Raw genomic sequence first — 23,681 nt, forward strand, 5'->3', positions numbered from 1 at the left:
CCACTGAGACCTGAAGAGTAAGTTTGAGCTTGTCACCAGAGTGTAGGTGTCTGGGGGTGGGGGTGGGATGGACACGTGTGAAGGTGCCCGGGAGGTGCCATGAAGAGGGAAGTGGAAGTTATTCCACCTGCAACAGGTGCAGCTAAAGCTCCAACAACCCTTAGGAAGCGCACCACCAAGAACTGATGCTCGTTTCCCTAGTGCTGAGGAAAGTGGGTCAGGGGAGGAGGGCTGCCTGGGGCAGTGAGGAGGTTCCAGAAAATTCCTCTCAAAAGTAAAGTCTTCACCAACAACTCCAGACGCTGGCAGGGATGTAGAGCCACAGGAACCCTCACTTACTGCTGGTGGGGGTGCATAATGGTACAGGCACTTTGAAAGACAGTTTGGTGGTTTCTTACAACATACTCTTACCATATGACCAGCAGTCACACAAAAACTTATGTCCACACAAAAATCTGCATGCAGGTGTTTATAGCTGCTTTATTGGAAGCAACCCAGACGTCCTTCAGTAGGTGAGTGATAAATAAACTGAGGAATGTCCAGACAGAATATTATTCAGCACTACAAAGAAATGAGCTCTCGAGCCAGGAAAAGACATGGAGGGACTTTAAATGCATATTACTAAGTAGAAGCAAATCCAAAAGGGTTACATACCATATGACTCCAATTATATCACATTCTGGAAAGAGTAAAGCTATGGAGACATTAAAAAGTGGTTATAGTGTGGTCGTAGGGTCAGGGCAGTGGTGGTGAATAGACGAAACACAGAGGGTTTTCAGGGCAGTGAGTGAAACTACTCTGTCTGATACTGTCATGGTGGATACATGTCATCACACATTTGTCTAAACCCATAGAATGTACAACACCAAGAGTCAGCCCTGATGAAACCATGGCCTCTGGGTGCTAACCATGTGCCCATGTAGGTTCATCAGTTGTAATGAATGTGCCCCTGGAGTGGGGGATGTTGACCCTGAGTAAGCTGTGCATGAGTGGGAGGAAAGGGCATATGAAAAATCTCTGTATCTTCCTCTCAATTTTGCTGTGAATCTAAAACTGTTCTAAAAAAATAAAGTCTATGGAAAAAAAGTAAGTCTTACCCAACTTTCTAACAATTATGTTTTGATTAAGCCTTTTTTTCGAAAGCGGAAATATGCCCTTGAAGGAGTTAGATCTGTGCTTGGACTTACACCCTGTTATGAGTATTTTTTTAAAAAATAAGAAAATCAAATTGCTGCCCTGTCAGCTTAGCTCAGTGGTCGAGCATCGACCTAGGAACCAAAAGGTTGCGGTTTGATTGGCCAGGTTGCTGGCTCGATTCCCAGTAGGGGGCATGCAGGAGGCAGCCGATCAATGATTCTCTCTCATCATTAATGTTTCTATTTCCCTCTCCCTCTCTCTCTGAAATCAATAAAAATATATAGGAAGGAAGGAAGGAAGGAAGGAAGGAAGGAAGGAAGGAAGGAAGGAAGGAAGGGGGGAGGGAGGGGGGGGGAGGGAGGGAGGGAGAGAGAGAGAGAGAGAGAGAGAGAGAGAGAGAGAGAGAATGAAAGAAAGGAAAGAAAAAAAGAAAGAAAGTCAAATTGCTTTTCTCCTACCCTGACTCTAGCCAGGCTGGGAGGCTGCTCCAGAGATAGGCCTGGGACAGACACCAGGAAACAAAGATGACAACACTCTTTTGGAATGAGGCCAAAGCATCTGCCACAAGACATTACTGGCCTCTGCTTGACCACATATTCCCTCGGCTACCCCAGGAGCATTCTCTTTTATGTATTCAAAGGGCTTCGCATGCCAGGCTGTGGCCAGCAGTTCTGACTATTGAAGCACTAGCGTCACTCCTGGGATGTGTTAGCAGCATTCGTGAGTGCGATGAAGGGTAGGCCTGTCTCAAGGAACTGGAGACACAACCAAATCAATGTATCCTCGTCTTCATATTTCAGATTTCCCCCATTTGGACCGAAATGGTGATCTTTGGGCCTGCTCTGCCTCTTGCTGAGTCTGGCAGTCTGAATATCAAATCCAGATGAAGCTAAAGCAGCCAGAGCTCTGGGTCAGTGGCCGGAAAAGCTCAAGGGGAGCTGGCAACATGCCTCTCACGTCTGCCGTGCCAGCTCATGAAGGAGAGCAGACCCGAGCTCAGGCTGCGCGTGTCACCTCATTTCTACCCGCTGCTCTGCTTGTGGGAGATTTGATGTTATTTACTCCTCAGTGAGGCGAGGCGTGACCACGAGGTCTTGTGATTCACAGAGCCTCTCACGGAGGTAGGCAGGTGGCAAGTGGAGAGCTGGGGCAAGCAAAGATGTCAGGAGGGTGAGGGCTCCGCAGGCCGCCAACACACCCCTCCCCACACACACCAGGAAACCTCCCCACCAGGAAACCAGCCAGGGCCCCTTTCCCCAGCAGGGAACGGGTGGTGGTGAGTGAGTCCAGAGCTCGCTCTGGGCAGTGGTCTGCATTCCTACCTGCATTTCGTTTTTAATCCATCCCACTCCTTCCCCACTGGGGCCTGGTCTTCAGCCAGCCACATAACATGGTACTCTCTCCCGCCTCCCCCATACGGCTTGTCTGGGTCCCTCCCCTCCCTTGCTGTCCAAGCTTCTGTACCTGTGTTTCAGAATGAAAGAGAGAGAGAGAGAGAGAGAGAGAGAGAGAGAGAGAGAGAGAGAGAGAGCTGGAGAAGCTGAGGAGACCGAGGCTCCAGCACATGCCGAAGCAGGAGAAGGAAGAGCCTCAGCCACTCCTCCGTAGGCCCCTGGAGGGCCTAAGATTGATGTTGGAGAGGCAGGCAGGAGCTGAATCATGCAGGGATCTGCTAATGAATTGGGATCTTGCCGGAGGACAGTGCAGGGCTATGGAAACAGTTCAAGCTGGAACCTGCCATGAACACTTTGGCACTAAATTAGCCACATTTTTCATAGCATTAGCCAATGATAATCAACTTGGCCGGCATGACCCTGAGGCCCCACAGGAAGCTAAAGCAAAGCCTAAGAAAGGCTCTGTTCAGTGCTCCATACTTCCAGGGCCAAGTCCACTGCATTGTACTTTAATTCTTCGGGAAGTGATAAATTCTTTGTGGGAAGGACCCTTGTCTTTTTTCTCTTATTTCTGAAAATGCCTGGAACAATGCATGGGCACACCAGATCGATTTGTCCAACAAATATCAAGTAATGAATTCATATAATCTGTGCAATTATACAGTCCTAAGTTCTAGTTATTTAAGGCAATGAGTGAACATTCTGGTGGAAAGTGGAAACGAAGGTGGGGACACGGACTTTAGAATAGCAAGATGTTAAAGGACGAGTGTGCTTGGGGTATTTGTTGGAAGTTAGACTTCTATGCCATGGAAGGCTGTTCGTTTTCATCACCAACCCAACGAGAAAGCTGTTCCCTTCAGGCCACAAAATGGCTGAGGCTTATGGCTGACTTCTGGTAACACAATGTGAAATCAGCAGTCGAACTAGAACCCCTTTCATTTGCAGGGAGGGAGGAAGCGGGGTGTGAGGAAACCAGAGAATCACATGGAGGAACGAGGTCTGGGGGAGGGATCCTCCAAGACAACACTATCTTTTTTTTTTTTTTTTAATACATTTTATTGATTTTTTACAGAGAGGAAGGGAGAGAGATAGAGAGTCAGAAACATCGATGAGAGAGAAACATCGATCAGCTGCCTCCTGTACATCTCCTACTGGGGGTGTGCCTGCAACTCGGGTACATGCCCTTGACCAGAATCGAACCCAGGACCCTTCAGTCCGCAGGCCGACGCTCTATCCACTGAGCCAAACCGGTTTCGGCAAGACAACACTATCTTGACAAACAGTCTGGAACCCAGGCTCACTCGTTCATTTGTTCAACGGCTATGTGTTGAGCCCCTCCTGTATCTGGGATGCCAAGTACAACAGCGACCAAAACAGGCACCCCCTTGTCCCGTTGCTCATGAAGATTCCCCTGAAGCAGGGGAAGCAGTCTTGAAACACCTTTGGAGCACGAGCACGTAATAACAACCGCGGGAGCTGCTATGAATGAAAACAGCAGAGCGTCCTGCTGTGAGAGAGAAGAGAGCCCTGCCTTCGCTGGCTGGGGGCCCGGGCAGGTCTTCCTGAGGAAGAGTCAGAGAAGGATGAGTAGGAAAATACCAGGACTAGACTGATGGGGAGGGGTCCCCAGCAGGGGGACGGGGAAGCTCCATGCCCGGGCTCAGGTGGAAAAAGCCGGGTGAGCATGAGGAAGAGAAAGGGTGGAAGTGCCCATGAAGGGGTGCACACTGTGGAGGGGTGAGGCGAGAGGCCTAGAGGCCAATGTCGGCAGCAGGAAAAGGTGAGAAAGGATGAGGGCCTTCCACGTGGTCCACAGCCTCTCTTCCAACTCAGCACAGGCAAAGGCACCAGCAGCCTCCCCCACATGTCGGAGGCTGGGATTGGCAGGAGGCTGGAGCGGGTGGACAGAGAAAAGTGGAACGAGAAAGCCCGGGCCAAGCTGACTTGGCGTGGACTGCCACCTCCCAGTGTGGCCTTGCGCAACTCAACTTCTACTCCATCGATTGAAGATGAGAATACGCACCCGAAAGGGTTGTAAAAAGGAGCGAATGGGGGCGGGCGAAATGGGTGGAGGGGGTCAAAAGGTACAAAGTTCCAATTACAAAATAAATAAATGTCCTGGGATGTCATGTACAGCATAGTGACAATACTTAATAATACTGTATTCATTATTTGAAAGTTGCCAATGAGTAGATATTAAAAGTCCTCATCCCAAGGGGGAAAAATGGAGGGGGGAGGGGGGTGGTAAATAAGTGCCTCTGTATGTGATGGATGTTAGCTAGCTTTCCTGTGGTGATCATTTTGCAATGTATACAAATATGGAACCGTGGTGTTGTACACCTAAAGCTAATACAATATTACATGACAATGAAATCTCAAGTTTTTAAAAGCGGGATTGCAGGTGACTGAAGTCAATGCCACGCTCAAGGGGAGCGTTCCGTGAATGGCTGTTGCGTTCCTGACGGGAGGAGGGAGTTATCTGAAAGGCACCAGGAGGCAGTGTCAGGACAATTCTGGGGAGTGTGGTGGGAGTTTCGGGCAAGAGCCGTCCGGGCCTGACCGCTGAGTGTGGGCACCGATGCCACCGCCAGAGGAAGGGGCAGCAAAGTGGGGAACCGGGGTGCCGGCGATGAGTGACTTGGGGGAGTAAGTGAGAAGCGGCGAGCGGAGGGGGCGGAGCAAGAGGAGGAAGGAGAAGGCTGGAGGGGAGATCGGAGGAGAGAAGTGAGGGCCCGCAGGGGAGGAGAGGTGAGGGGCCCTGGGGCCGCCGGGGAGAGAGGCGAGGGGCGGGGGTGGGCGCCCGGGGGGCGGGCAGCGGTCCCGGCTGCAGCCGCAGCGGCGGGGAGCGGCGAGCTGCGCGCTGCGGGCGCGGGAGCCGCGCGGCCTGGGAGGCGATCTTCACCTTGCAGGTGAGCCCGCCGCGGGGAGCGGGGCAGAGGGCCGGGCGGAGGCGGCCTTCTCGGGCGCTTCATTCCGGGGGTCCCGAGGAACCCGGGGACTCCGCAGGCCGCTCTGGCCGCGCGGGTCGGCAGAGGCCGCCTAGAAACTCCCCTGCCAACTCCTCCTCTTCGCTCGGCTGCGACCTAGGCAAGGTTGCGGGGCTTGGGTTCTGCAGGCAGCCTCTGGCTGGGGGTGGCAGCGGATTGGGGCAGATCGATTCTGGGATTAACCTCCCTTCTCCCCCCACCCCCACCACCACCTGAGAGTGCGGTGACCCCTCTAAGGACCGTCCCTCCGACCACTCGCACCGCCCCCCTCCTGCTGCCAACCTCCCCCCACTGCCCACCTGTCAGCATCCTCCCTCTTTGTCTCTCCCCCCTCCCCCCCCCCCCCACACACATTGAAGAAGCAGAAAGACCCCAAACCAGACCAGGGCCTGGTGGTGGGAGCTGACCCCGGAAGGCAGGACCCTGGAAGGTTTGCTTAGCTATGCGCTGATGATTAACTGGGTGCAGGGGACCTGCCCACCACAGCTGTGTATCTTTGCTTCTTGATTTAAGGCAATGGCCGAATCCTGACTGAGATAGATATTCCCATTTGACCTTTGGTGCAAAGACTTCCTGAAAATCTTCAAGAAACAAGGTGCCCAGGTCCCCTCTCACCGTTCCCCTTTACTGCTCACTCACTCACTGCGTGCTGGGTGCTGGGTGCTAAGTGCTGGGCTGGGGCTTATGGACCTCATCCCTCCTCCTTATCCCTCCTCCTTGCAACAGCCCCTCAAGGTTGCTTGTCCATGATCCCTCCTTAACAAAGCTGAGGCACAGCTCGTCAAGTCATTTACCCCAAAGCACAGGGCTAGCAAAGCGTAGAGGCAGGACCTGAATCCAGGTATTTCTGATTCCAGGAATGTCCACTATAGGGCATCCTGCTATCTTTACAAGAACATCAGGTACCTACGGTGAAACGTGGTACAAGGGAGGGCCCCCTTGGCTCATACGCCTGGCAGGTTCGTAGGAAGCAGAATTGTATGAGAAGATGTTCGTTTTGCAGGGAGATCAGTGGTCGTCATGGCGTCCAGGGCCACGGAGTGCAGTGGCCATTGCCAGGCATGGACTCAGCGTCCACCTGGACTCTGTCCGTCCTTGCCAAGTCACTCTTCTGAGCCGTGTGACACCCGTGATTCATCCCCTCTTTCCTTCCTTCTCCTCCGTACCGGCTACTCCTTTCCAGTCCTTTCCTTGGCCTTTTTCTTTTCTTCTCCTGTTGGTATTCCTTGGCCTCAATGTTCACACCCTCCAATACTCTTTTTAGACAATTTTGTTTGTTTCTTGCTTTATCTGTCATCTCTATGATGGCAGCTCCCAAATTCATCTTTCCAGTCTCCCCTTAATCTCTAACTCCAGACCCAAATCTTCAAATGTTCGAATCTCTATTGGCTAATTCCAGTGTATGTACCCTCAGGCACCCAAATTTAACGTTTCAAACTCAAGTGTATTATGTCTATGCTTCCCACCAGCGTGTTAGTTCAGGTCTCCACGCTGCCTTGCCTGGACTATTACGGTGCCTTTGAAACTGGTTTTTATGCCGGGGAGTCCATCCACCCTCTACAAGCTCAAGAGTTCTAGTCTTTGGTGCCTCAGACCTGACCAGAGAGACCAGAGGCCAGACCTTCTCCCTCTCCTTCCTTAGCAGCCGGGATTAGCGAGGTCTGGGGAGCCCTCGGCGTGTTGTGTAACTGCTGACTTGTTTGGCTTCCCCTTTACACTGTGAGTTCCTTTAGCACTGTGTTTGCCTTATCCTTAATCCTATCCCCTGGCCTGGCACATAACAGACACTCAGTTAATATTTCTGTAGTTAATAGCCTTGTAATGAATTGAAGCTCCTTTAGGACACACTTTATAGGTAGTAAAAAATTTCAGTGTTTCAGAGTGTGACATTTCATATATGTGTGTGTTGGTGGGGGAGAAGCATTAGAAAGTAAGTTGGCAGCCCAGCCAGAGTGGCTCAGTGGTTGAGCATCAACCTATAAACTAGGAGGTCAGGGTTCGATTCCCAGTCAGGGGCACATTCTCGGGTTGTGGTCTCAGGGCATGCTGGAGGCAGCTGATCAATGATTCTGTCTCATCATTGATGTTTCTATCTCTCTTTCCCTTTCCCTTCCTCTCTGAAATCAATTTTCAAAATATATTTTTTAAAAAGAAAGTAAGTTGGCAGGTGGTTGGATATTGACTAATGACAAAATGAAAGCATGCTTTCCAAATATGTGAGTTGACATTAGAGGCGTTTTTAAGGTTGATGGAACATTCGGACGCAGCACAGTGACTGTCTTCTATTTTCCCTAGACATCAGGTCAACGTGTAAGCTGAGTACACTCAACTAGAGGAGAAGCAAAGACAGCATCATCATGGCGTCAGTGTCTACCCATGGAAACCAAGATAAACCGCATTTGCCACCACTAAGCAAGCAGGTATGTTTTTAGTGTGCCATCTGAAGAGGAGCATCCTACCAGACTTTCCTTAAACCGCATCCAGCCCGGCCCTTTGTTGGATGAATTCAGGGAAAATGGAATGGGGAAGGAAAGTGTGTTGTTGACTGCCCTGAAAAGCATGTTTTAAATTTTTATTTCCCAAATCCTTTCTTTATTCTTCCCTGTTTAGCATCCAGCCTAACCAAACCTTACATAGGCTGTCAGTGATTGAAGAGGTTTCCCTGAGCGGAGCAAAACTCTTCATTGACTCTAACAGAATGATGTGTGGTGATGCTTGTTTTCACATTTTTCTTACCAAGGCCAACCTTACCAAATCTATGCCGCAGACCGGAGTTGCCGTTCAGGAGAGCAGAGTCCTGAACCACTAAATTAGCCATCGGGTTGAGAACCCAACTTTTCAATTTGTTAAGAATGAATATGAGGTGTTTCAGGGATACATAAAGGAAGAAGAGAGAAAGTATTGTGATGGGTCAATGAAGTTCATGTTCACTGGGGTCAACTTTTCAAGCTAAAAATAGTTCCTGGAGGAAATGATGTTTAAGGAGCAAAGTTTAGGAGAGGCAAGCAGACAAATGATATCAAGTCACAAGGAGAAGTATGTAGTCACCTGAGTTGCCTTTGTGAAATGGAGAGCCATAAAACATTTATGGGTAGAGAGAAAAGGCTCGCCAGGGCTCCTCTGGGAGGCTGTGCAGGAGTTCAATCTTGACGGAAGGACTCACAGTTATTGTGAAGTCGGGTCCCTGACCCTGGATGTGTGTGTGTGTGTGTGCATGTGTGTGTGTGTGTTTGGAGGAAAGGAGAAATGGAGGTGTTCCTATTGCTGCCTCAGCCCAGGCAGAACCAAGAAGAGATACTTACACTGGGATAAGGAGGAGTGCTTGCTGAGGAACTAAAGTGAGTAGAGAGTGAGAAGAGCTCCTTCCTGTCACTGTGACTCGCCCTGACCACCACCTCCGTGTACTGTGCTGTGGGGAGTTGCAGAGAAAGAGAGAGGTGTCCTGCTTCGGTTGCTTGTAAAGCTCTGAGGGCACAGGTGCCACAGGGTCCTTCAACCTCGTTATCAAGTATGTAAAGTGCTTAGCCCCTGGCAGAGAGCCCAAGAAATGGTGACCACTGCCCGGCTGGTGTGGTTCAGTGGCTAAGCATCGACCCGTGCATCCAGAGGTCACCTGTTGGATTCCAAGTCAGGGCATATGCCCGGGTTGTGGGCCCGATCCCCAGTAGGGGGCGTGCATGAGGCAGCTGATCGATGTTGATGTTTCTCTCTCATCGATGTTTCTACCTCTCTCTCTCCCTCCCCCTTCTTCTCTTTCTAAAATCAATAAAAATATATATTTCTAAAAGAAGAAATGTGACCATTATCCACATTGATATCTACTACAAACAAGAGTTCTGAAAAGAACATAAGCAAAATCAGCAAGGTCAACTTCAAATGCCAAGGAGCTGCACCTCAACAAGAAAAACAATAAAACTCCCAGAGGTAAATGGCAAAGGACCTACATAAATCATTGAGAGACAAGGAAATATTAGCTTGACTTTTTAGTAAGGAACAAATTAAATAAAATTTGCTTTAAAAAAATGAATGAACCACCCACAGAATGGGAAAAATATTTGCAAGTCACATATCTAATAAGAGTCTAGTACCCAGAATATTTAAAGAGCTTTTACAACTCAATAACGAAAAGACAAATGACCCAATTAAAAAAGTGGGCAAAGGACTTGAACAGGTGTTTCTCCAAAGAGAATATATAAATGTACAACAAGCAAATGAAAAGATGTTTCATGTCGTTAGTCATTAAAGAAGTGCAACCCAAAACCACAATGAGATAACATTTTACACCCACCGGCATCGCTATAATTAAAAAGAAAAACAAAACAGAAAATAACAAGTGTGGACAAGAATAAGAAATTGGAACCTTCATAGTTTGTTGGTGGGATTATAAAATGGTGCAGCTCCTGTAGAAAACAGTTTGGCAGTTCCTTAATTAGTTAAACATAGAATTTTACATATGACCCAATGGGATTAAAGACATGTTTAAACAAAAACTTGTACAGGAATCTGCACAGCAGCTCTAGTCACAATAGCCAAAAGGTGGAAACAACCCAAATATTCATCAATAGATGAACTGGTAAACAAAAGGCGGAATATCCTTGCAATGGAATATTGAGTCATAAGAAGGAATAAAGTCCTAATCCATGCTACAACATGAATGAACCTTGAAAACATTATGCAAAGGAATAGAAGCCAGCCACAAAAGGTCATTTATTGTACAATATCATTTACATAAAATATAAAGAATAAAAAAAATCCATGGAGACAGAAAACAGATTAGTGCTTGCCAGGGTGCTAAAGGGAAGTGGGAATGAAGAGAGACTGCCTAAAGGGTCTGAGGTTTCTTTTTGGGGTGGTGAGAAAATTCTAGAACCAGTGATAACAGCCACACATCATTGCAGATGTACTTAATGACGCTGAATTGTGTACTTTAAAATGACTGAAATGGTCAATATTATGTTATGTGAATTTTACCACAATAAAAAATTAACGAGCCAATATATGACAAAAGATTACAACCCAGGGCCAGTGGTGGGGATTCATTATCTCAACGCTAGAGATGAAGGGGGCAGTCTGGCTAAACAATATGTAGAGATGTTCAAACACATTAGTTCTCAGGGAAATGCAAATAAGACAATTAATTCTTACTTTATACCTATTAGACTGTCAACATTTAGGAAACTGGATAATGTCAAGATTAGAAAATTCCCTCTTTACCTAACCTGTTTGGAATCCAGCTGACGTGCCCTTGAGCAGGCTCTGTGGGCCAAGAGGGGCATTCAGGCACTGCTAGCGGGAGTGAGAGACGCAGCCACTGGAGAGATCAATGTGGCAAGACTTAGTGAAATTGGAAATATGCATGCCCTGTATTTTACATATGTGTGTGTGTGTGTTTGTGTGTGTGTGTGTGTGTATCTGAAAAATGTTATCACTTGGCTCTGTAAGAGACGTGTGGTGGTGGCGACATGGACGCATCCTGGGGAATTACACAACAGAAGCTGTGGACTAGATGGATATAGCAATAGGGATGGATCTTAAAAGCATAGAGTTGAGTTGAAAATATTTTTAAAAATAAAATCAAATACATAAAACAATACCATTTACATTAAAAAGATGCATGCATCCAAAAACAATGAGCACATACAAAAGATCCACATTAAACACATAGAATGGCCCGGCCAGTATGGCTCAGTGGTTGATCATCTACCTGTGAACCAGAATTGTGGCTTCAATCCCCAGTGTGGGGTGTGCAGGAGGTAGCCAATCAATGATTCTCTCCCATCATTGATGTTTCTATCTCTCTCTCTCTCCCTTCCTCTCCGAAATCAATTGAAACACACACTCAAACACACACATAGAATGGTGGTGATGGGCAGAGGGGAATAAGAGTAGAGAATATGGATAAGAGTGAATAATACCTACATATCTACAAAGGAGGAAGATTGTGAAGGATGGGAGTTAGTCCGGTTTATAGCATGTCAACAGGATAAATACTGTAAAATAATAAAAGTAAGTCAAACATAGCAATAGTTCCACCAGAAATTTTATAACATAAAATATGTTAAAAAAAAAAAAAAAGCAACACTGTCAAGATAGAAAGGAAACTATATAGAAAAATACAAAGCAGTCTGCTGATGAGTTCATAGTCTAAAATGCATACAGAAGTGTACGGTAAAGGTAAATTAGAGTACAGGTCTATAAATACAAAACTTGCCATCCAGTGCTCAGAGTGTGATCCCTGGAGCGTGATCCCTGGAGTGTGATCCCAGGAGTGTGATCCTAGGAGTGTGACCCCAGGAATGTGGTCCCAGGAGCGTGATCCCAGGAGTATGATCCCAGGAGTGTGATCCCTGGAAGCATGATCCCAGGAGTGTGATCCCTGGAGCGTGATCCCAGGAGTGTGATCCCAGGAGTGTGATCCCTGGAGTGTGACCCCAGGAATGTGGTCCCAGGAGCGTGATCCCAGGAGTATGATCCCAGGAGTGTGATCCCAGGAGTGTGACCCCAGGAGTGTGATCCCAGGAGTGTGATCCCTGGAGTGTGATCCCACGAGTGTGATCCCTGGAGTGTGATCCCACGAGTGTGATCCCAGGAATGTGATCCCTGGAGCGTGATCCCAGGAGTGTGATCCCACGAGTGTGATCCCACGAGTGTGATCCCTGGAGTGTGATCCCAGGAGTGTGATCCCAGGAGTGTGACCCCAGGAGCGTGATCCCTGGAGCGTGACCCCAGGAGCGTGATCCCTGGAGCGTGATCCCAGGAGTGTGATCCCTGGAGCGTGATCCCTGGAGTGTGATCCCAGGAGTGTGATCCCACAAGTGTGACCCCAGGAGTGTGATCCCAGGAGTGTGATCCCTGGAGTGTGATCCCAGGAGTATGATCCCAGGAGTGTGATCCCAGGAGTGTGATCCCTGGAGCCTGATCCCAGGAGTGTGATCCCTGGAGTGTGATCCCACAAGTATAATCCCAGGAGTGTGATCCCAGGAGTGTGATCCCAGGAGCGTGACCCCAGGAGTGTGATCCCAGGAGCGTGATCCCAGGAGCGTGATCCCAGGAGCGTGACCCCAGGAGCGTGACCCCAGGAGCGTGATCCCAGGAGCGTGATCCCAGGAGTGTGATCCCAGGAGCGTGATCCCAGGAGCGTGATCCCAGGAGTGTGACCCCAGGAGTGTGATCCCAGGAGCATGATCCTAGGAGTGTGATCCCAGGAGTGTGAATCCAGGAGTGTGATCCCACGAGTGTAATCCCAGGAGTGTCGTCTCTGGAGTGTGATCCCAGGAGTGTGATCCCAGGAGTGTGATCCCAGGAGTGTAAATAGTGTGCTGTAGGGAATCTCTTCACCCAGGAGACCACACTGAACTGGGTCTGCAGGAAACCAGGGAGGCAGAGGGAGCGGGTAGCATCGCAGGAAACGTAGACAGGGGCTGGAGGTAAGAAAGAAAATGCGGCAAATGTGGCTGCAGCAGGAATTCTTTCTGACCAGATAACTGCTCCATGTTCGCTAGTCGATGAGTCACTCTTGGCTTCTCCAGCTGGGATTATTTCCTTGCCCGCATCTGTCCAACGTTCCCAGCTGGAAGGCACTCGCTGAAACAGGTCACTGCTCTGTGCGATGGCCAGCCCAGGACGACACGCTGCATGACCACAGTGAAGGGAGCGTCCTGCCCTTCCCCAAGAAAACAGCAGACGCTTTTCTGATGATTTCAGTCGACTCACCGTAGAACTTTCCTTACAGAGCCTGTTGTTTTGTCCAAAATCAAAACTGCACATCCACAGAGCGGAAATTTCAAAGATTATCAGAGAATGTCAAGAAGAAAGTTTCTGGAAGAGAGGTAAATTGCATCCCTTTTAACCTTTGTTAACACTGTACGTGCTGCAATGAACTGCCTAAGTACCATATTAGAATTATGGTAATGATTTACTCCTGAGCAGGGGCTTTGCATAATTCCTTGAAGAACTTTGATATCTGGGCTGTTAAGAGTTTAAACCCATGTTGAGATTCCTTTTTAAGGGCAGAGGTAATATTTGATTTACTAGTAGGAGCACACAGAATGCTTTCATGTGACCCAGAACATGGACCTAGAGTGTTATTTAGAATTTCTTGAAAGAGTAAACCTTCTAAATTCCACTAAACTCTAACCTCATTGAGTCAGGGAATAATGTCAAATTTATTGCTTCATCCCAGAGCCAAGCACAGTGCTTCATATATAGAAAGTACCTAATCGATATTTGTGGAATGAATGGAAAGTCGCAGGATCCATTAATACTTCTCTCACAGTGTCTCTGAAATAACCTTTTCTGCTGAGTCATCTTCTTTCTCTGCCTGCCTGATATAAATAAGACAAGGGTGTGAATTCAGCTATGCTTTAAGGTCTCTTCCAATTAAAAAAATAAAATCATGGGTGTGGGGGAGGGTAAGAGATAAACCAAAGGACTTGTATGCATGCATGTAAGCATATCCAATGGACACAGACAGTAGAGGGATGAGGGCATGTGCTGGGGGGTGGGAGCAGCCGGGGAGAGCCCAATGGGGGGTGGAGGGGGGAAGGAGACATATGTAATACTTTAACCAGTAAAGAATTTAAAATTTAAAAAAGAAAAAGAAAAAAATCATGCGTTGTCATTTGAAAATGTCATAATAGAACCTGCAGATCTAGTCCCAATATTTGCAACATTGCCGACACAGGGATCATTTCACTGTGAAATACAGCTTGATTTCTCAAATCATTCCAACTCAGTAGCAATTGTTTTGGAATAAACACTCTTTAGAAGTTGTTATTCATCATGCATTACGATGATGATTGATTGTGCTCCTAGCAATTCATGTCTTTTCTGACAACCTATGAGTAAGTAATTTAATTAAGCCTAGTAGACTAACATTTCAGTATGACCCATTCGCCTACCATCAGATAGATACGAGTGGAAAAATTGGTTGCAATTTAATTTGTCTTGGTTGCTAGGAAGAGCTAGATGTTTATCACAGCTCGCTGCTTTTGGAAGAAGTCACTTGACACATTTTGACAGAACGAGAAACTGCCTTTGCCAGACTAACTTGCCTGTTTTGAAAATGACAGCAGAACGTCGCCCATGTTTAACATGAATGCAGTAATCTTGTAATCCTCAGAAAATAGACATACCCAAATGGTGCAACAAAATGTCATGAAAGACTAAAGCAGAGAAATATCCTGAATAGGATATTATGCAGGAGTTTTATTGTACTGGTATTTTCTAGTATGTAGGATTAGAAATTTCAAAATATGTGATTCAAGGCAGCTCCCAAATGCAACAGCTACATGTCCACACACAGACACGAACGTGCCTGCGTGGTACGTAGTGGCCAGAATCTGGTGCATGGTGGGCGTTCAGGCCAAGTGGATGTCAGAGACGGAGTCCCATGGGGTTTAGGTTTTCTTAGATTAAAGCTGTACAGCAGGTTCAGTGCCTGGGGGCAGATCCCGGGAACAGTCTTCAGGAAGTACTTAATAAATCCTTTATTTGTCGAATAAGTAAAGTAAATGACTAAAAAGTCATTGCCAAGGTAGGTAAGAGAAAACACTCCGAGTCATTCTCCCTGACTTCTAGGTGACGTGCCAAGTTCTAAAATTCCTGCACTGAAGGGCGTTTTTGTTTTGCAGCTCTGCCCTTTTCTCTTGGAAGCATGCTTGTTACCCAAGGACTAGTCCACCACGGTAAGAATCAACATTCGTTTAATAATTTAACTCCAGTTTTCTGCGAGCCTCCTGGCCACTTTTTGGTGCGGGGCATGTATTTTGTGGTGAAGGACTTATTTATGCAGGCTTTTGCCTATTTTCAGCATGAATCCCTCCACCCACCCCTCCGGAAGATGTCCTAATTCCCAGAATGAGTGGCTATGTTAGGTTACCTGGCAAAGTGACATCAAACCTGCAGGTGGGAAGGCTGTTAATCAGCTGACCTTAAAATAGGGAGATTATTCTGGATTAACCAGATGGATCCTTAAAAATTGGGTCAGGCCTGACTGGCATGGTCCGACCTATGAACCAGGAGATCAGGGTTCGATTCCTGGTCAGGACACATGCCTGGGTTGCAGGCTTGGTCCTCAGTGTGGGGTGTGCAGGAGGTAGCCGATCAATGATTATCTCTCATCATTGATGTTTCTATCTCTCTCTCCCTCTCCCTTCCTCTCTCTGAAATCAATAAAAATATATATTTAAAAAAAAAATTGGGTCAGAAGACATAACCAGAGAGAGGACAGCATGAGAAGGACTCACTCAACACTGCTGGCTTTGCTGATAGACGAGGGGCCAGGAGCCCCGAGTCCAGGAAAGGGGGTGGCCTCTAAGAGCTGGCAAGGAATGCAGTCCTGCCAGCACCTTGATTGTAGCCGGCTGCCCAGGCCTGAATGTTTGTGCCCCACCCCCCAGTTGACATGTTAAAATCCTAACCTGCAAAGGGGATGGTATTAGGAGGTGAGGCCTTTAAGAGGCGATTAACCCATGAGAGTGGAGCCCTCGAGAATGGTAGTGCTCTTGCAAGAGACCTCACCGAGCTCCCTAGCTCCTCCCACCACAAGAAGTCTGCAAACCCAGAGAGGGGCCTCACCAGCCCTGAGGATCCCCTGATCTTGGACTTCAGCCTCCAGAACTGTGAGAAATCAATTGCTGTCCTTTATAAGCCCCCCCCCCCCAGTCTTCTTTTTGCAGCTCCAACAGACAGACACACCCAGTGAGATCCATTCTGAGCTCTGACCTCCAGAACTGTAAGCTTGCCGGTGTGTGTTGTTTTAAGCCTCCAGGTCTGTGGAAAGTTGTTACAGCAGCCACAGGAAATGGATACAGTGCCTTTCTCTGTGCCAGAGTCCCTGCGTCTCCCAGGGGCTCAGTATATGTTAGACAGAGCGTCCCTGCGCAAGGATGCTCCGGGGAGGAGTATCCACCAAGCTCTGCCCACCAAGCCATTTGTCCTGGCGAGAGGCTGCATTTCCTGAGGAAGGGCGCCCTGTCTAATTTGTACAAGAGGTCATGAGGACTAGCAGGCGCCCTGCACCTCCCCACACAACCTCTCCCTGCCTCTTAGTGTCCCAGTTTACCTCTTTCTTCTTCCTTCCTTGCTCCCTTCTTTTTTCCTGTCTCCATCTCACCAGAGAGCCCATAGGCATTGCCTAGTTCCCAAATAGCAAGAAGGCACCTGACACTGTCGAAGCCCATTGCTTTGAACAGTGCTGATGACCAGGATTTTAAAAACAGTATTTGTACCCAGCAAACATGAGCCAAGATGTTCAAGTTCTTTTTTGGGTCTCAGAGACCACATGTGTCATTTATCTAGGAGAATCCCATTTCAGTCGATATTATTCTTCTCTTAAGGATTTAAGTTGATTTATTAAATATGATTTCATTGTTATAACTTGAAGATAGCCTTTTTATGGAAATATATTTATCAATCAGTAATGAGTCTTTGTCAGGCCATTTTTGACAACAAAGAAATAGTCATGCCATTATATCTTATAAATATTAAACTTCTCAAAATCTATCATCTCTGGCATATGTGCAAATATACTTTTCCAGGGTTGTGCAGTAGTTTTCTACGACTACTATAACAAATTAACACAAACATAGTGACTTAAAACAGTGCAAATGTATTATCTCACAGTTTTGGAGGTTAGATGTCCAAAATGGGTCTCCCTGGTCTGAAATCAAAGTGTCCCCAGGGCTGCTCTCCTTGCTGGGGGCCCTGGGACTTCCTTTGCCCTTCCAGCTTCTAATGGCCACCCACAGTTCTTCTTGGCCCATGGCCCCTTCCTCTGCCTACAAAGCCAAGGTCTTCTCCTCCTGCCGTCTGCCTGGTTCTGCCTCAGAATCCCTCTTCTACATTCAAGGGTCATTGTAATTACATTGGGCCCACCTGTGCCGAGCCGGCATGGCCATGGGTGAACCTGAGGGGGCGGTAAAGGATTTAGAAAAGACAGACAAGAGAATAAAGCTGGGTCTAGGTGGGATGCTACTCTCTGATGGAGAGACAGTGCCACGGCCTACAAGCAGAGTCTTTATTTATTTATTTTTTAAAATATATTTTATTGATTTTTTACAGAGAGGAAGGGAGAGGGATGAGAGTTAGAAACATCAATGAGAGAGAAACATCCATCAGCTGCCTCCTGCACACCCCCTACTGGGGATGTGCCCACAACCAAGGTACATGCCCTTGACCGGAATCGAACCTGGAACCCTTCAGTCTGCAGGCTGACTCTCTATCCACTGAGCCAAACCAGTTAGGGCCAGAGTCTTTATTTTATAACCAGATTCCACGAGGCAAAGTAAGGGTGTGGTAAGAACATTCTTTCGGATTTCAAATCTACTCAATTACATCTACCTGATCAAGCTTTGTTTACTTGCTGCACCTCCCGCAGCCTATATCACTCAGCCACGTGGGACCAGGGACCACAGGTTCGGACCATAAGGTCAAGCTTACAACTATAGCCTTTGGCTGTAATTGTGCTGGGACTTGCACGTGGCTTGGCCACGAGAGGACTGTGCCCTCTCATTAGTCCCAGGCTTGAACCTGTCCAACGCTGTAGCTGCTCTTCACACCCACCCAAATGATCCAGGATAATCTTCCTATTTTAAAGTCACCTGATTCACCCTAATCCCATTTTCTACCATAATTCGCCTTTGTTATGCAATGGTAACATATTCACAGTTTCCAGGGATTGGGATATATATGGACACCTTTAGGGGGCCATTATTCTGCCTATCACAGTAGTAAAGTTTTTATTTAAAAAATTGTGGTAGGTATACAATCAGGTGTCAAATAACATTTCGGACAATGACAGACTACATGTACAATGGTATTTCCATAAGATTACAATGGAGCAGAAAAATCCCTGTGGGCTAGTGATGTGAGAGCCATGGTAACGTCGAAGCGCAAGGCATTTATCTCTCAGCTATCTGAGATGATCCCGGTGTAAACACCCCTGCTGCACTGCCTGTCATATAAAAGTATAGCACCTGCAACTTGGACAGTATGCAATACTTGATAACGATAATAAACGACTGGTACTGGTTTATGTAATGACTATACTTTTTGTCATCATTTTAGAGTGTCCTCTTCCACTTATAAAAAAACGGTGGATGTAAAACAACATGCTGTGTTACGCCAGCAGCAGCCTCGTGCATCTTGTGTTTCCCGTGTCTCTTGATTGCATCGCTTTCTCTTGAGTTTGACTTAATCTCGTGGTGTTTTGTACAGTAACATGCTGTACAGGCTGGTAGCCTCGGAGCAATAGTTTATCCCATGCGGGCTAGGTGTGCAGGAGGCTGTACACCCAGGTTTGTGTAAGTGCAGTCTATGATGTTCGTACAACGATGAAATCGCCTAAGGATGCCTTTCTTATCATGTATCCCCGTTGATAAGTGAGGCATGACTGGTACTGGGAGTCCTTAAGTTGAATTTCATAAGTTGAGGTACATAAAAAGGGAGGCAGCAGTGACTAATTGTTGGAAATAAGTTGTTGGCTCCACCTTTGCACTGATATCTTTAAACAAGTCTTGAATTGTCTGTTTCCTGTTCTTTTTTTACACATTAAAGCTAACACTTGCTACTTGGCAAAAATGGCTATTTGAGAGTTAAATTCAATCAAGAATTGAATTGTAACTCTTTTAGGGTCATCTCTTGTGATTAAGAATCTTTGTAGTACCCCGGCTGGTTTGGCTCAGTGGATAGAGCGTTAGCCTGCAGACTGAAGGGTCCTGGGTTCGATTCCGGTCAAGGGCACATGCCAGGGTTGTGGGCTCGACCCACAGTAGGGGAGAGTGCAGGGGACAGCTGATCAATGATTCTCTCTCATCATTAATGTTTCCATCTCTATCTCTCCCTCTCCCTTCCTCTCTGAAATCAATAAAAATATATTTTTTAAAAAAGTAAAATATTAAAAAAAAAAAGAATCTATCTAGCCCTGGTCAGGTGGCTCAGTTGTTGGAGCATCATCCCAAATGGTTGTGGATTTAATCCCTGGTCGGGGTGCATACGGGAGGCAACCAATCCATGTTTTTTTTCTCTCTCTCTCCCTTCCTCTCTCTAAAATCAATAAAAAAACCATATCCTCGCCGAAACCGGTTTGGCTCAGTGGATAGAGCATCGGCCTGCGGACTGAAAGGTCCCAGGTTCGATTCCGGTCAAGGGCATGTACCTGGGTTGCGGACACATCCCTGGTGGGGGATGTGCAGGAGGCGGCTGGTCGATGTTTCTCTCTCATCGATGTTTCTGACTCTCTGTCTCTCTCCCTTCCTCTCTGTAAAAAATCAATAAAATATATTTAAAAAAAAACAACCATATCCTCAGATGAGAGTTAAAGAAACTGCGTATATATTAAACTCTGAAGATTTCCTTATACTTTATAAGTTTAAATAAGTAATACAATGAAGTAATAATGTATATGTTACTCCTTAGGTTATTTAGCAGCTAACCCACGATTTGGATCATTGCCTAAAGTTGCACGTAAGTCATAGAAGTAAAAGAAATTATTTTTTAATAGATGTTTATAGCAGCTGGAGTTATGAATGTCCAGGTTAACCAAATTGCCTGCATTGCCTTTCTGAAAAATCAGTCTTTATTTTTGCCACTTCACAGCCCTTCGTTCATTCAACACTTCCTGGAATCAAGTTGCGCCATAGGAACCTCCCTTGGAGAGTCCTCTTTAAAGCGGGGACGAGGCCTCCTGGCAGGGCCCGCAAGAGCCTCAGAATGAGAGATCCATTCGGGGCTTAAGTTTCCTTCTTTGGGCCAATCTTTTCCGGATATTTTCTGTAGTGAACATAATAAGTGAATAATTTTTTAAAATCAGGGACTTTCTAATGCACCAATGATAAACCCAGGATTTCCCTTTTTCCCACTCATAATACATCGATCTACTTTGTACAAAAGGGATGCTTTCCCGTTTACAGTCTGAAACCTCATTCCCAGCAAGAGGAGCAGGTTGAAGATTTCTTCCCTGAGAGGCTTTCTCTGCCTCGTGACCTCTTTCCCCTACAGGCAGGATGGACCGCAGCTCCCCAAACTCCAATCCATACCGAGACTTTCCTACCCAGTGATTTGGAGAAACCATAACCCCCTCCCTCCCCTGGTGGCCTCAGACATTTATTTGCTGGCCTGGCCTCGCTCAGGCTGCCTGGCCCTGGCCCGGGGTCACACCTTTGCTTGCTCTGTCCTGGCCCTTCTACCACCAATTCAACACGGAGCCAGAAAGTCTAATCCTGCTCTTCAACAGGGAGCTTCATTCCCAGAGTGTTTGTCCATTGATTTGTTGTGGTGCTTTTAAAAAAAAAAAAAAAAGTGTTGTCTTTATTGTTGAAAGTATCGTGGTACTTTTAATATTAAAATTACTACTATTAATAAAGAAAGTTCTAGAAGATAACTAGTAGAAGAGATTCTGACGCTTTATTTAATCTACCTTTCCTAACCTGCTTTTACAGTTGCTGGTATCCTGGGATATGGCCTTGGAAAGGCATCATACATAGGAGTCTGCCAAAGTAAATTTCATTCCCTTGACGATCAGCTACGCGGGGCTGGCTTTGGTCCAGGGCATAACAGGTTTGTCATCTGTTTGATTGAGGGATTGTAATGAAGATACAGTGGGGCCTTGACTTACGAGTGTCCCGACTAACGAGTTTTTCGAGATACAAGCCGTCTCTCGGCCGATTTTTTGCTTTGAGTTGCGAGCTAAAATTCGGGTTACGAGCCAGCTTCAGATACCCCACCGCTAGTTGGCGCAGCGAACATCACAGTGAACGCCACAACATCAGCCCAGCATCACGTGTCTCACTCGTTCACTTTTTGATTTGACATACGAGTAATTTGAGTTATGAGCTCCGTCACGGAACGAATTAAACTCGTAAGTCAAGGCCCCACTGTAATTATAAAAAGGTAAATAAAAGATGATTCACCATTTATAATATTAAACAGTTTTCTTAACATCTATATGCTGGGGTAAAAAACCTCCTTAAACCTCAAATTTTGAGTTCTTGCTATTCGACTTCAATAATAATTCCTTATTATTTGACTTAGTTTCCTATTTCATTTGCTTAACAAACATTTAGTGAGTATCTGCTATGCTCAAGGCATTGTGCAAGTCTGAAAAGAATACCTTAGTCAGCAGACATGGCTTCTATTATCACGGGGTTACACCGAATTTAAACAGGTTTCTTTATTGCAGGACTTTCAGAGCCTTTACTGTGTTAATATACTGTATATAGCGTGATTCTCATTAGGGGATATAAGCAGTAGGACTCTGGAGTGAAAGGCACTGCCTCTACTGTTAGAACACCTGGGTTGAAAACCAGTTGTACCACTTTTTAAATAAACCATGTAATCTTGGAAATGTTTCTTAAACTCTCTAATCTTCAGTTTTCTCAACTGTATAAAATGGTGAGCAGAATTGTTTTCATGGAATTGTTATAAGGAGGAGAAATGACTGTGACACTCAGTAAGTAATAGCGATTTCTACCACAGGACTAGTGTTGGGGACACATTCACTAAAGACCCTCACTTGTCACAGTGGATTCTATGTGAGAGGCAGCACGGTACTGTGGGGGGAAAAAAACAAAAAAACACTGGGCATGATCATTATTGGCCTTTATCTTGAGTGAAATTCTGCCAGTCTCAAGCCAAGAAGCAGCTCCTACTATTCCCTAAGACAGTGGTCGGCAAACTCATTAGTCAACAGAGCCAAATATCAACAGTACAACGATTGAAATTTCTTTTGAGAGCCAAAATTTTTAAACTTAAACTATATAGGTAGGTACATTGTTATTAACTTAATTAGGGTCTCCTAAGCTGGCCTTTGCTAAAAACGTCCTCAATCTGATTGAGGTACATTCGCTGAGGTCAACCCCTTCCAACTCTCCCATCCACACTCGTCTTGTAGCCAGTCTCACTCAACTCGTGCATGAATCGTGCGCGCCTCCCCCGTGCTGCATATCCCGCAGCCCACCTGCCCCGCGTCTCTCGTCTCTCGTCGCCCAACTGACCTACCGACCAACACCCCCCACTTCTTCCAACACCACTTCTTCAAAATAGACTCACCCAGTCCGAAAACCGACTTCTGCGCATGGGCCACGAAGTTTCAATTGCACTGTACGTGCGTGCCCGCATGTGGTATTTTGTGGAAGAGCCACACTCAAGGGGCCAAAGAGCCGCATGTGGCTCACGAGCCGCGGTTGGCCGACCACTGCCCTAAGACATTGGGCCTGTGAGCGTCAGCCTAGGACAATGTCTCTCAATCAGGTGTTAAGACTAGAGCTTCCAGTGTCAAATCACAAACCTCTCTTTTTGCTTCTGTCCTAGGCACTGCCTGCTTACCTGTGAGGAGTGCAAAATTAAGCACGGATTAAGTGAGGAGCGAAGTTCACAGCCATCAGCTTCCTAAACTCTACACCTGTGGCTTTTGAAGTTTCTTAAAGTTCTGAATTTGCACACACACTACAGTTTCAAGTGTACTTGAAAATAGCGTACAGTGGAACAGAAACATTGTGATTCTATCAAAATGCTTTTTGTGGAAGATTCTCAATTGAATTGAGTGTATGTTTTTCTGCTGTGTACGAACATGGTGGGAGAATTCACACACCGAAAAGAAATTATGTTGTATTCTAACTTGTATACAGTGAAGTAAAAGAATGTCAAGTCCTCTCTAATTTTCCCCATCTATTCGTTCTTTCTGCCTTAGTTCTGGGTTTTAAAATCTCTTAAAGTGGGCAGGCGTGAAAGTTGAGGAACTTGAGAAGTCAGACCCCACCAAAAACCATTGTGTATGGAGGTAGAAACACAGGGCAAGAATGATTGCTTCTTATAGGTATGTGGGGCATACCTATAAGTGAGAAATGCGTCACTTCAGAGAGTCACAGAATGGGCCAATTGTCCTTTCGGTGACCTCGGTGACTTTATGCCTCATCAGTATGGTGGAGTTTTGCTTAGCCATTGGGTACACACTTATAGTCATCACTCAAGTACTGGGTTAGTTTATATACTGCTAGTGGCCTCAAAGAATAAACACAATTTCCCAAATGGTCCCTTCTTCTCCCAGGGAACAGTTTATTATGGGAGGAATCATGGGAAGAATTAATGCATAGAATGATAAACTTTTAAGGCTCTAGGCAGATCAGAAGCAGCCAATTCAACCCCATGAGTTGGATTCCTATTT

The 23,681-nt window shown here is 46.4% G+C and overlaps 1 protein-coding gene across 6 annotated transcripts; it reads left to right on the top strand.

The window, feature by feature from the left end:
• The first annotated feature begins 5,026 nt into the window (after positions 1-5,026).
• On the top strand, positions 5,027-23,175 carry OCIAD2 (OCIA domain containing 2). 6 transcript variants are annotated; one of them, XM_059671651.1, is made up of 8 exons: positions 5,199-5,279; positions 6,032-6,113; positions 7,814-7,938; positions 13,251-13,347; positions 15,151-15,204; positions 19,937-19,984; positions 20,959-21,076; positions 22,829-23,175. In XM_059671651.1, the coding sequence occupies exons 3-8, from the start codon at positions 7,876-7,878 to the stop codon at positions 22,908-22,910; spliced, it is 462 nt and encodes a 153-aa protein (XP_059527634.1). In that variant the 5' UTR covers positions 5,199-5,279; positions 6,032-6,113; positions 7,814-7,875; the 3' UTR covers positions 22,911-23,175. The 6 variants fall into 6 exon arrangements, with proteins under 6 accessions (XP_059527623.1, XP_059527599.1, XP_059527634.1 ...); XM_059671634.1 differs by lacking the exon at positions 6,032-6,113 and adding an exon at positions 7,161-7,237; XM_059671647.1 differs by lacking the exon at positions 6,032-6,113 and adding an exon at positions 7,164-7,237 and having other exon boundaries at positions 5,260-5,279.
• The last annotated feature ends 506 nt before the right edge of the window (positions 23,176-23,681 follow it).

Source organism: Myotis daubentonii, chromosome 1 (genome assembly GCF_963259705.1).
Source record: "Myotis daubentonii chromosome 1, mMyoDau2.1, whole genome shotgun sequence".
In the NCBI taxonomy this organism is placed as follows: Eukaryota; Metazoa; Chordata; class Mammalia; order Chiroptera; family Vespertilionidae; genus Myotis; species Myotis daubentonii.